This window comes from Poecile atricapillus, chromosome 1 (genome assembly GCF_030490865.1).
Source record: "Poecile atricapillus isolate bPoeAtr1 chromosome 1, bPoeAtr1.hap1, whole genome shotgun sequence".
Taxonomy (NCBI): domain Eukaryota; kingdom Metazoa; phylum Chordata; class Aves; order Passeriformes; family Paridae; genus Poecile; species Poecile atricapillus.
The window spans coordinates 26045992-26058666 of NC_081249.1; the positions used below are offsets into that span (position 1 = coordinate 26045992).

At 44.0% G+C, this 12675-nt stretch overlaps 1 protein-coding gene and 1 long non-coding RNA gene across 7 annotated transcripts; both read left to right on the forward strand.

The window, feature by feature from the left end:
* Positions 1 to 243: 243 nt before the first annotated feature.
* Positions 244 to 8098, forward strand: LOC131576885 (coagulation factor X-like). 6 transcript variants are annotated; one of them, XM_058833986.1, is made up of 8 exons: positions 244 to 1517; positions 2158 to 2290; positions 2936 to 3166; positions 3761 to 3874; positions 4445 to 4585; positions 5152 to 5402; positions 6189 to 6306; positions 6793 to 8098. In XM_058833986.1, exons 3-8 carry the CDS (start codon positions 2947 to 2949, stop codon positions 7332 to 7334), a joined length of 1386 nt encoding a protein of 461 aa, XP_058689969.1. In that variant the 5' UTR covers positions 244 to 1517; positions 2158 to 2290; positions 2936 to 2946; the 3' UTR covers positions 7335 to 8098. The 6 variants fall into 6 exon arrangements, with proteins under 6 accessions (XP_058689969.1, XP_058689978.1, XP_058689952.1 ...); XM_058833995.1 differs by having other exon boundaries at positions 2939 to 3166; XM_058833969.1 differs by having other exon boundaries at positions 245 to 1517; positions 2891 to 3166.
* Positions 8099 to 9177: 1079 nt separating this feature from the next.
* On the forward strand, positions 9178 to 11367 carry LOC131585737 (uncharacterized). The gene is made up of 3 exons (XR_009279030.1): positions 9178 to 9635; positions 10110 to 10136; positions 11087 to 11367. It is a non-coding gene; the product is annotated as an uncharacterized LOC131585737 (long non-coding RNA).
* The last annotated feature ends 1308 nt before the right edge of the window (positions 11368 to 12675 follow it).

Below are 12675 nucleotides of genomic sequence, written 5' to 3' on the forward strand. Positions count from 1 at the left end.
TTCTACTGAAGCAGAGCTTGAGGACTGAAGCAAAACACAGACTGGGCTGGAAAGGTGTTGAGGTAGCTGAAGGCATCACTTCATGTCCATTGCTCTTTCTGTGCCAGCATCTCTGCCATGCTGAGAGGCATGGGTGAACCATCTGCTTGCCTCTGGACCTCCTATCAAAGGTCATAAGCAGCCCTAGGGCCTGCAACAAAAGGAGGAATTAAAGCACTCTCTTGTTTTAATGTAGATAAATGATTTAGGAGTAATTTCACATAGCAGATTTGAACAGAATGCAAAATCCAGGAAAGGGGCACTGCACACAGCTGCTGAGTAAACTGGTGGATTTTAAGATACCAGAATTCCTCCTGGCAAGCAGACACAGCTGGATTAGGCTAAAGCTGGCATGTACCAAGGATGATGGAGAGAGAGGCTCTAAGGTACCCTCTAGTGCTCAGGCTTCTGCCTTCAAGGAAAAGCCAGTCCTTATGGACTTAAGGGCTTAAGGGAAGAAAGGAAGGATGGTATGTAAGCCCTGTGGCTAGAGGAGCCCTGCAGTGGATTTTCTCAGGAGGGCAGTGAAGTCTCTGGGGCCGGTTGTCTTCCAGAGTGCGAGATGTAAGTAGCTGTCATGTGTGCAGCATGATGGGGGCTGTCCTAAGGAACCAATGTGAACAAACTGCCTTTTGTTATGGTATCCCACAGTATGGGAGGAAAACACACTGCAGCAGGCCCAGGGTCCAACTGGATGCAATTTTCCAGATAGCGTCTTCCCTGGAGCCTTGGCCAGCGTGCCAAAACTATAATAGAGGTCAGCTTGATCCCCTGTTGTCCCAGTAGGCCAGGCTGGGTGCCCTTGGCAATCTTTCCAGGTGAGCAACACAAGCAGAGTGTCACTGTTAGGATTGTGCCTTTGTGTCCTGCACTAGCATGACAAGAACAAGCTTCCTGTGTCCTGCTCCCAGGCACAAGTGACTCACCTGTCAGGATTGTCCTCCATCGCCTGATTCCCAGACAACTCTGCCCTGTCAAGAGCTGTCCCCTTGGGGTGGTTTGAACAAGAGAAAACAGCACATAAATCCCATAACCCTCTGTCTTAGGTTACAATGTAATTGTAGCCAGAAATATGTATTCTATCACAGTCTTCATATGTTGTTTAAACCAGGTAGGGCAATGTTCCTTGTCTCCTTCATGACTCACCCCTGATCACTCCAGGGGTTATCTTCCGTTAATGGTTCATTGGGTCTCACTGCATGACTTCTAAAATTACATCATCCCACTGTGAGATGCTCCACCGAGGAGGAGGAGCCAAGCATTCCTACCTGGATATATTCTGAGCCTTGGAACACCACAATCAGCCTTATCCACTGAATTCCCAGAGGACAAGAGCTGCATAACCACCACTGGACTTTCAGAGGAAGATCAAACCCTTCTACAGGATCACTGCTTCAACAGAGCATCTATCACTTCAAGAGGACTGAAGCCACCAATTAATAGGACTGCTACAAACACACAGACAGACACGGTATCAGGTTGTATTCTAACTATGGCATTGCTTCTGTATTATTACATTTATTTTAATTTTCCAATTAAATTGTATTTGTGACTTGGGATCTCCCTCTGGTTTGCTTTCAAACAAGAACACCCCCCAACATTCATAAAGGGATGGAAATCAATGGCTTTGGGGAAGTGTGCTCTGTCGTTGTGCTTATGACGGAGCTGGTGGGTAACATCTTTGCAATGTGCTTGCCAAGATCTGCAAACTTGGTGCCTTGATTCACTCCTCACTTCTGGGGTGCCTTCTCTCTTTGGCCCCGCATGCAGGAGGCACAAAGCTCTGGCTCTGGTTGTTCTGCCTTCCTTGGGACAAGAGCAAGAGCCAATCACTTACTCTAGCTGTCTGCTGCCTGTATAGTCAAACTGTTTTAGATGGTCTGTCAAAATTTCCATGGGAAAGCCTCTTTGAGGTGCTCTGCCAGCACAAGGCTATCAGTGCAGCACACTCACTTTTTTGTGTCTTCACACTGTGCCATGGTGACATGCACAGTGAGAGCAAAGACTTTGCTCTCACTGTGCCATGGTGACATGCACAGTGAGAGCAAAGACTTTGCTCTCAAAGGTTTTGTTTTCTCATGAGTGAAGGACCTTTGCACTGCGGTGTTTCTCATTTAGCAGCTGCCCCAGAGCCCTGCAGAGAAAGCAGTGGGTGATGCGCAGTGAGCTCGGAGGATGAGCATGGCAGGTCATCGTGGGACAATGTGGCTTCTTCCTGTTGTCCTCCTTTTCCTTCAGATGAGGCAGACAGGTAGAGTGTTTGCTTTAACTTGGCTTTGTGCTGCTTTGCCTAAACCATGCAGGTAGCTGTCAATAGTTTTACTTTGCAGGACAGGGGACATGAGTGAACACCCGGTAGCTTTGCTGTCTCTGCCTTGCTTCCCTTTGCCAGCTGCAGTGCAATGACATCCAGGGCTCAGGCACATGGGGAATTCCATTTTGGACTGGGAGTTGTGTCAGTGTGAATTATGGGGTCAGTATGTTGATACACAGTGTTTTCAAATGCTCAGCACAATTAATGGGCTATTTCTGATTTTGTCAAGAGACATGATAATTAAAAATCCTTACTATCCATTTGTAAGCTTCTGAGGGACAAAATTATTCCCACAATGTTTTACTGTGCAGAGGAGAACAAGTACCCTACCCCATATAACACTGTGATTTTCTAATTCTCCACACAAACATCATAGCTGTACTTGATAAAATAAATTGTCCCACCTATTCTGACCCTGCTCCAAACAGGGGTTGAACAGGTGCTAAAATTTAGAAATTAGAATTTTTTCTTGTCTAAAGCAATGAATTATTAAGCAAGTGTCACTTTTCTGGATATCCTACTTCTTGTATGACACAGTGCATCCCAGAGAACATGTGTGAGGAGCGAACACATTTTTTGCAGCAGAGCATTAAATGGGAAAGACAATGTCAGCACCAGAGATGGGAGCGAAAGAGCTGCTACATGAAATGTGTCTCCAAATGCAGAGTTACCTCCCTATCCTCCATATTACTGAGTTTATGAGATATGTGTGGCTGGGGCCCTGGAGTCAGGTCTGCCAGTCGTGTCTGGTAAAGGAAGAAAGGCTGCAGAACTTGAGATGCCAGCAGAGATGTGAGCAGCATGAGGTAAGAGGTAATAAATTCCAGCTCAAGCTCGTACCTCAGTGGATACAGTGGGAAAATTTTGGTGCTCTAAACAGTACAGACATCTGGCCTGCTCATCTGTATTTAGCAGGTTTTCTTAAAGTTTGGGAATTTTATTAGCTTTTGTTTAATATGATGATATCTGTGTCTTAAAATTAACAGCTCTGCAGGAAGAAGATATGCAGAAGGCCTGAAATGAGCTTTAAGGAAATAAAAGTTGATGGGTTTTAGCAAGTAGTTGCAATATAAAAATTTCTGTCTGGTTTTACAGGATTCACTGCAAGTTACGTAGACTCTGTCCACTATGTATTACTTTACTTTGCTACAAAAAAAGGCTTGTGTACACGCTGTCAAAGAGTAGCCCCCAAAACGAGATTGCAAAACTGAGGATATGTAGATGAATCATTGCAGGTTTGGAATGATTGCATTTATACTGTTTGTTCCATCTGGAATGTGGCAACTCACAGGACCTATATTGGAAAAGAAAGGATGAAAGATGGCTTAAGAAAACTAAGAGCCCTTCCGTGTTCACTGAAAATGCTTGCACTCTTCCAATAATTTGGGTTTTGGTTTGTTTGTGCAGATGGGAACCAATGCAGTTCAAATCCTTGTCACTATGGTGGCCACTGTAAAGATGGAATTGGTTCCTACACTTGCACGTGCTTGGATGGCTATCAAGGCAAGAACTGTGAATTTGGTAAGTTTCTGCTTTAGAGAGCTGTGGTGGTGATCTTCCCAGGGAGTCTTGCAAGGAAACATGTTTTGCATGGAAATCCTTCCTGGGGCTCACACCTGTGGCAAAGAGCTGCGACTGCGATCTTGCCATGGGCGGGTGTATCGTTAGCCCAGCAGTAAGAGTGGGAGTGTGGAACTGAGGTGCAGTCACAGCATGGAGGGGAGTGATGAGGAGTTGAGTGTTTTAGGGCAGGAGGGAGGAGTCGTGTGAGGGTTTACACAGTTATGTTCTCGGTGAGTTTTGTTCATTCTTCCCCTGACAATTTGTCTCTGCTTTTCTGAGCTCACCATGCCATGGCCACTGGACCCACCTGGACTTGGCAAGTACATTTTGTAGGCTGGATGCAGCTGCTTTGTAAGGCACAAGCTGATGTTCAGCACTCACATGAGGGGTTCCTAAAAGGTGCTTCAGGTGCTCAGCAGGTGGGGATACGGATCCCATTTAAAGAGCGTGTTTTGTTTTGGAGAACTTGCAGATGTTCCGTGAAGTCAGTGTTTATGTAGAGTTTTTCTCCCACCGTCTCTTTTATAGTCATACCCAAGTTCTGCAGAATAAACAACGGGGACTGTGAGCAGTTCTGCAGTGTCAGAAGAGATGGACGGAAGGATGTGCTGTGTTCCTGTGCAGATGGGTATGCTCTAGCAGAGGATGGCAAACACTGTGTTGCAACAGGTACAAAGCCATGAGACAAACCAATAGCGGTGGTGGTGAGACTTGTTTCACAGTTAAGCGATGTATCCTACATGACATAGACTCAACAGTGAGGCCAAGAGATTTCCAAATCATCACCTTCCATTTGTGAGGTGCTGTGATGGATTGGATCAAAATCTAAGTGTTTTAGACCCTTCGCAAGGTGCCTCTCAGCAAATTACCAAGTTCCATTGCTGTCAAATGAAAACTAATTACAGTAATAACTAATATTCTTAAATACTTACACACCACATAAAGTGGCAGCCTGCAAAACTTTCTTTTCAGAACCTTTCTTTTTATAGAAACTGAAAATATTCAATACTCGTAATTAGTGCTACTTATACCTGTACATTTTTAGACTCTTGTAAAAAGACTGGTCAGAAATCTCAAACATATGGTCATGATGTTCTTCTTTATATCCTTTAAAAAATAACAAATTGCTCTTGTGAGCCACATTACTCCACTCAGTTTCCTTGACGTTGCCAAGAAGTTTTTTCATATGCTGGTGTTTCTCTTCTTCTTCAGTTTTAACATTCTTCTCTTCACAGTAAAATACCCTTGTGGAAAAGTTTTTGTGGCAAGGCAAAAAAGGTCTGTTCTTTCACCCGCTGACTTTAGCAATGAAACAAGTGATCAAGAAATGACTTCTGCAAACGAAACGAGCGCAGAGGAGGGCTTTGCAATTACCACAGAAAGCCCAACTGCTCCCCCTGACAACAGAACAAGCAGCAAGACTCCATATGTCGATACCAGGATAGTTGGTGGGGATGAGTGTCCTCCTGGCCAATGCCCATGGCAGGTAAATGGAGGGGGTTTTGCCCTGCATGGGGCAGAGTGTGTCTCTGAGGGAAGGGGAGCAGTGGCTCCTTCCAGCTGTTGCCTTCTGAACGTGACGCGTGCCATGTGCCAGTGGCAGTGAGACGTAGCTGAACTGTGTGGCCCTGGGCACTTGGATGAGCTGTTCTGCAAACTGCAGCCTCGCAGTGTCTAAACAAAAGGCTTTGTGCCATTTTTGATGGAGCTGCCTACCCTATCCACAGAGAGGACTTTTGGGTCATGCTGGTCTCCCAGGCCATTTTTGCAGGTTACATTTTGGTTGCGTCTGAGACCATCCACTGAGGCAGCACACCTGGGAGTAGGGTAATAAAGCAGAGAAAGCCAGTGTTTTGCTTCACAAATACAGCCTCGTGTCTCAGTTTTACTCTTGAGTTTGGGCCAGCCAAAATGAATTCCTGTATTTGGGACATTATTTGAGGGAGAAAGTCCAAGAGATGGGGTGATCCGGAGTGTGCGCTCTGCCTGCTCAGCCAGTCAGTGCCTCGGGGACATTGCTCAGCAGTGGGAGTGAGGTCGTGTGGAAGCCAAATGTCAGCTTGACATAAAGTCAGTCGAGAATCTGAAGCAGCAGAAGTCAATCTGTGGCCTCTGCACCTGAGAACGCAATAGCAGGAGAGACCTGGCGGGCCACATGCCCACTGCTGTAAGAAGCATCTCTGTAATGTGCAGAGAAAGCAGTTAGCTCTTCATAGTTCATGGACATTAACCTGCACTTGCTCCTTCTGCACTTACCTGTTTTCATTCACAGGCTGTTCTGTTAGACGAGGAAGGAGAAGAGTTTTGTGGTGGAACTGTTCTGAATGAAAATTTTATACTTACTGCAGCTCATTGCATAAACCAATCCAAAGAAATCAAAGTTGTTGTTGGTGAGTGATTATTTCTTTTACTCCTCTGAGGTGGGACTATCTGTTGTGCTTAACCTTCTGTGGCATAAATCTCCTGTGAGATGTACTCCCGATTCATTAAGGTTTGTTACCTTTCTGCTGCTATTTATAATTTCTTATTATTGTGAGAATCCTGTTTGTAACAACAGGTGCCTCTCTTTCTTCTCTGTCAGCTAGCTGGGAGTGATTACAGTCAAATATTCTAGAACTGTTGGCTATCAATGTGTTCAGCAGAGCAGTGCTTCTGCAGGAAGCTCATCATTGCTAGCACTTCAGAAGCATCCAGGTTTGTTCCTGCAGGAGCCCTTGGGAAGGCCATGACTCATTGAATAGAGCACAAAACAGCAGATTCAGATTTATCATTGCTTCCCTTTTCAGCCAGGACACAGGATCAATACAGCGTCATCTTAAATTCTAAAATTCATACCCTTTATCCACATTAATGACACTTCTATTGCTCTTGTACAGGTAAAGTGCACAGAGAGAAGAAAGAGCCATCTGAATCAATGCACACTGTGGACAAAATATTCGTTCACTCCAAGTTTGTTGCTGAGACTTATGATAATGACATTGCCTTATTAAAGCTGAAGGAACCTATCAGGTTTTCGGAGTACGTCGTTGCAGCGTGTCTCCCCAAAGCAGACTTTGCTAATGAAGTTCTGATGAACCAAAGATCTGGGAGGGTTAGTGGCTTTGGGCATGAATTTGATGGTGGAGAACTCTCAAAAAAACTGAAGGTGCTCGAAGTCCCCTATGTTAATAGGAGCACTTGCAAGCAGTCCACTAGCTATGTATTTACTGAAAACATGTTCTGTGCTGGTTATGACACAGAACAAAAGGATGCTTGCCAAGGAGACAGTGGTGGCCCCCATGTGACCAGATACAAGGATACTTACTTTGTTACTGGAATTGTTAGCTGGGGAGAAGGATGTGCAAGGAAGGGTAAATACGGTGTCTATACCAAACTGTCCCGGTTCTTGCGTTGGGTAAGAACAGTCATGAGTTTGTAGTGGTGGTGTGTCCCTTGATCCTTCTTGTTAGCTACCAAGATGCAGGACTGGTTATGGAAACTTTCTTTTCCTGCACATCTGCTAAGTTGGTTTTGAAATCTAGTTCCTTAAAGTTATGGTCAGCTTCCATTTGTATTCTTCCTGTCTTTAAAGCACCTCTCTGTGGACTGTGGAGGAGTTTAGAATTGGTTGAATGAGGGAATTTCTCTAAACAAAAAGGCTGCTGAGCAGAGTCTTTGGCTTCTTTCAATTATTTATCAATGGCCATTTTGGTTCCTATGTGTTGACACCAGTGCTCCTACCAGAGGCTGCTAAACATGCTCTGAGCAGTCCCTAGTCATGATGAAAGCAGGAAGGACAGGACTCAGCTAATCCTCATATTGCAGCCATCTGGCTCAGCAGGGAGTTTGTCCTTACTGGAGTTGTTTAGCTTCTACCTTTAGATATGACCAGAAGATTAAGGAGCAGGGGATCTTGCATGGCAAAAGCTGAGACACAATTAATTAATCAGGGTTTGGTGCTAAATGAACACATGTTCCACAAATGGCCTGCTCAGATCACAGCCGCTCATTAAAAGGGGTTTTGCTTTGTAAGGATTGTACTTCACTTTATTTTTATTTGTACACTTTGTTCATCGGAAAAAGATATATGTGCACATTCACTGTTTTCTGTATCTTGTTCTGGATTACATATGGCTGAGGGAGTGGAAAGCTCCTTACAAATGTATTGTTCTAGATGTTTCTGTTAGGTGCAATATTGATGTACACCAGCATTTGAAATAAAGCATTCTTTCTCTTTTGTTCTCCTTTGGTTGGGTTTTTCTCTAACAGAGCCCCATTCACTGACAGAGCCTCTATTCCACTGACAATTCTGATGGCTTTTCCAAGGCTCCTCCAATCTCTTATGCTCCCCTGTGCTCTGAGGAACACTGAACTTCATTAGACACCTGCTACTTCTTTCTCAGGCTTTGAGCTGGTACTGGCTTGTTTCACATAGCAGGTACTGTGAGCAAAGCAGACTGACAAAAACTCGAAATACAACTCTGCAAACAGCGAGTATTGCTGCAGCCAGCACTAATTGTGGGCAGGAGTGTGTGTGGGCAGGTCAGCTACCCCAGTGTGATGGTCTTGGCCTGTGCAGTGGGCTTTCTTCAAAGTTTCCTCAGCAGTGTTTGTTCCCTGGGTTGTTCTGTGCACTGGATTCCTGCTCAAATCCCTTGTCCCATGGGTACTGTGCCTTGTGCTCAATTTCCCTGTTCAAAGGAAAACCTCAGGTCTGGGTCCTACCCAAATCCTACTTCCATACTCTTGCTCAGGGCTTTCTTCTACTGAAGCAGAGCTTGAGGACTGAAGCAAAACACAGACTGGGCTGGAAAGGTGTTGAGGTAGCTGAAGGCATCACTTCATGTCCATTGCTCTTTCTGTGCCAGCATCTCTGCCATGCTGAGAGGCATGGGTGAAACATCTGCTTGCCTCTGGACCTCCTATCAAAGGTCATAAGCAGCCCTAGGGCCTGCAACAAAAGGAGGAATTAAAGCACTCTCTTGTTTTAATGTAGATAAATGATTTAGGAGTAATTTCACATAGCAGATTTGAACAGAATGCAAAATCCAGGAAAGGGGCACTGCACACAGCTGCTGAGTAAACTGGTGGATTTTAAGATACCAGAATTCCTCCTGGCAAGCAGACACAGCTGGATTAGGCTAAAGCTGGCATGTACCAAGGATGATGGAGAGAGAGGCTCTAATGTACCCTCTAGTGCTCAGGCTTCTGCCTTCAAGGAAAAGCCAGTCCAAAATCTCCAAACTTGGTGCGCTAATTCACTCCTCACTTCTGGGGTGCCTTCTCTCTTTGGCCCCGCATACAGGAGGCACAAAGCTCTGGCTCTGGTTGTTCTGCCTTCCTTGGGACAAGGGCAAGAGCCAATCACTTACTCTAGCTGTCTGCTGCCTGTATAGTCAAACTGTTTTAGATGGTCTGTCAAAATTTCCATGGGAAAGCCTCTTTGAGGTGCTCTGCCAGCACAAGGCTATCAGTGCAGCACACTCACTTTTTTGTGTCTTCACACTGTGCCATGGTGACATGCACAGTGAGAGCAAAGACTTTGCTCTCAAAGGTTTTGTTTTCTCATGAGTGAAGGACCTTTGCACTGTGGTGTTTCTCATTTAGCAGCTGCCCCAGAGCCCTGCAGAGAAAGCAATGGGTGATGCGCAGTGAGCTCGGAGGATGAGCATGGCAGGTCATCGTGGGACAATGTGGCTTCTTCCTGTTGTCCTCCTTTTCCTTCAGATGAGGCAGACAGGTAGAGTGTTTGCTTTAACTTGGCTTTGTGCTGCTTTGCCTAAACCATGCAGGTTGCTGTCAATAGTTTTGCTTTGCAGGACAGGGGACATGAGTGAACACCCAGTAGCTTTGCTGTCTCTGCCTTGCTTCCCTTTGCCAGCTGCAGTGCAATGACATCCAGGGCTCAGGCACATGGGGAATTCCATTTTGGACTGGGAGTTGTGTCAGTGTAAATTATGGGGTCAGTATGTTGATACGTAATGTTTTCAAATGCTCAGCACAATTAATGGGCTGTTTCTGATTTTGTCAAGAGACATGGTAATTAAATAATCTTTACTAACTATTGATATGCTACTGAGGAACATATAGAACCCCACAATGTTTAGCAGCGTAGAGGGGAATGAGATCCCTACCCCATCACCCACTTTTGTTTTGTTCGTCTCCGCAAAATCATCCCATCTCCACTTGATATATCATCCCACCTCTCTTTCAGGTTGGACCCTGAGATCTTCTCTACATAGTAAGTTTCTGAATCATATTGCAGACAAGATGCATGCCTTATGGTTGAACTTTCTGTTGTCTCTGATTGGAGACAACCGAACAAACACCTGAGTCATCACCATTACAAGAGCTATGAGTTAGAGGCGGATTTTGACATCCCAGAGATGAGATGGGAGAGGTACTTAGTGGGACACAGGGTGCCCTGAGAATCTTCAGAATGAGGATAATCTCATATAAACATGTCGAAAGCAATTTTGACTGCATTTATGTGCATTTAATATTAAAATATAGACTAAAACTTCCTGAAATAACAAAGTTGGAAGGTAACTTTTATGAAAGTAACTGTAAAAATGACAGAGCTCATTAATGAAGTAAAGAAAAAGAATAAGAGAATAAAAATAATGTATTTGTAAAAGAGAGGCTACTTCTAAAATCCCCACAAAACCCCAAAGTATCTAAGGCATATGTCAAAACTATCCCAAGGTCAGGAAAGTACAGGACAACTGATTAAAACTGTGAGATCTTTCGTGACCTGACCTCCAAAAACAAGTGTAAAAGTGCCTAGCACTGTATCAAAGAATTGTAAATATCCTGACATAAAACCAGAAAAGCTGAGGAGTAAATACAATAAGATAAACATGATGTGAAAATCAAGAGCTGATCTAAGCTAAGTATTTGAATAATGGAAGAAAGACTATGAATGTTAGTCTGTGCCCGATGAAGAAGAAAGTCTTTCTTTCTTAAGGTACCAAATAACTTACACCCAGCAAAGAGGAAAGAAACTGCTGAACTGCACTATTTGGGAAAAAAATCACATCAAATTTCTCCAAGTGAAAAATCACATCATTTTTCCCCAAATACAGGATAACAGGCTGGGTGGCTGCAAAAGATGGAATAAACTTTGGGTCTCTCCTCTAAGGGAGGCTTCTAACATCATTTCATCTGACACTTTCATTGCAACAGAAAGAGAAACATCTGTAAATTTGGTGCAAATCTGGTCAAGAACCTATGCTACTTGATTGAAAGACTGTATGGAGTGCAAATCTCCACATAGGTGAGTCTGAAGACCTCTGACACTGATATTTTCACAGCAACATGCAAGACAAAAGAGAGTGTTTTCTCATTGCTTTTTTACCTCATTCCAGACTGGAAGGACTACCATAAATTGAGATGAGCATTCAGGCAGTCTTGGGAAACTGAAACACTGAACCAATGTAAATAGAAGGCAATTACGTAAAGATGAAGCCAAAATTTCACCTTTGGTCCCGCAACATGCAACCACAGAGATTTGTAAAATATGTAATAAAAGCAAGACTTCTTCATTTTCATGAGGATGAACAGCTAGGACAAGAAGTAATAGGATCCCATCACTCTAAGGGCTACTCAGATTAGATATTAGGAAACACTTTTTAGACATTATAAGACTAATTAAGGAGTGCTTTAAGTTGTGTGGGTAAGCTGTTGAATCTCATTAGGAATCTGTAGGAACAGGTTAGACAACATCCTTAGGACCAGTTTACTTGCTCTTGCACTGTTATGGCCAGAAAGAGCTCTCTCACTCTGCCTGTGGTTTTGCAATACCAGGGTTGAGCTAAGGTAGCATGAGCCATATACAGATGGAAAAGGAATATTGCAGGGATCCACCAAGAGTCTAATACCTCATTTGTTACTGATGCTTTAGTTGTTGATATTTTTTGCCTCTCACCCACACCCAAGTTCATCTTTGCCTTAGTCCAATGGCTGGTCTGGCAAGTACAGGGTGCTGCTCCTTGAGCTTGCCTCTGAGAGTTGTTAGTTACACCTGGAAAACACAGCATAAGGTGTAGAATAATAGTGTTCTACGTCATGTTGACAGCTTACCATTTTTTAAACTATAATACAACTTTTGTTATTATTAAGGCCTTTTGCAGGAACTGTACTGCATTTCCTAAAGTGCTGGGGTGGTTGGCTAATGTTTGTGAGCCAGTTTTATAAGCTACTTCTACTTTTATGAAGTCACCACAAACTTGTAACCTGCCTATACGTCTGCCTCCCTTGCAGTCATACCAAGTGATGCAAGATTTCAGAACTGTGAGCAGTTCTGAAAAACTGAAGATGGAGGAATTATATGTTCCTGTGCTGCTGGCTATGCCCTGGGCAATGGCAAACCTGTGTTTCTGCAGGTACAAAACACAATTATAGTTCATTCTATGGGACATATCTCATCTGTACCACGTTTAGGAAGTGCTGCGGTGTTGCAGTGCTGCTGTAGCATAAAGAATAATGTTAATTATTATTCAGGCCTTTCACATGGCTTACTTGAGCTGCTTATAACAAGTTTAGTAAGACCTTAGCCAGAGGACATAATTTTAGTAACATCAAATTATGCAGCTGTGAGGGATGTGTGGCAGCAAAAATAGCTCAAGAAAGTGTTCTGTGCAATTGAGTGTGTTCTCTCAGGGGACTGCAAAATCCATGTCCCAGCAGGGGGAAAAGCATCTCAGAAAGTGGTGATTACAACAGGGCTCAGATTCCTCTTCTCCCAAAGACAGAAACAGGCCTTTCATGCAAGGAAGGAT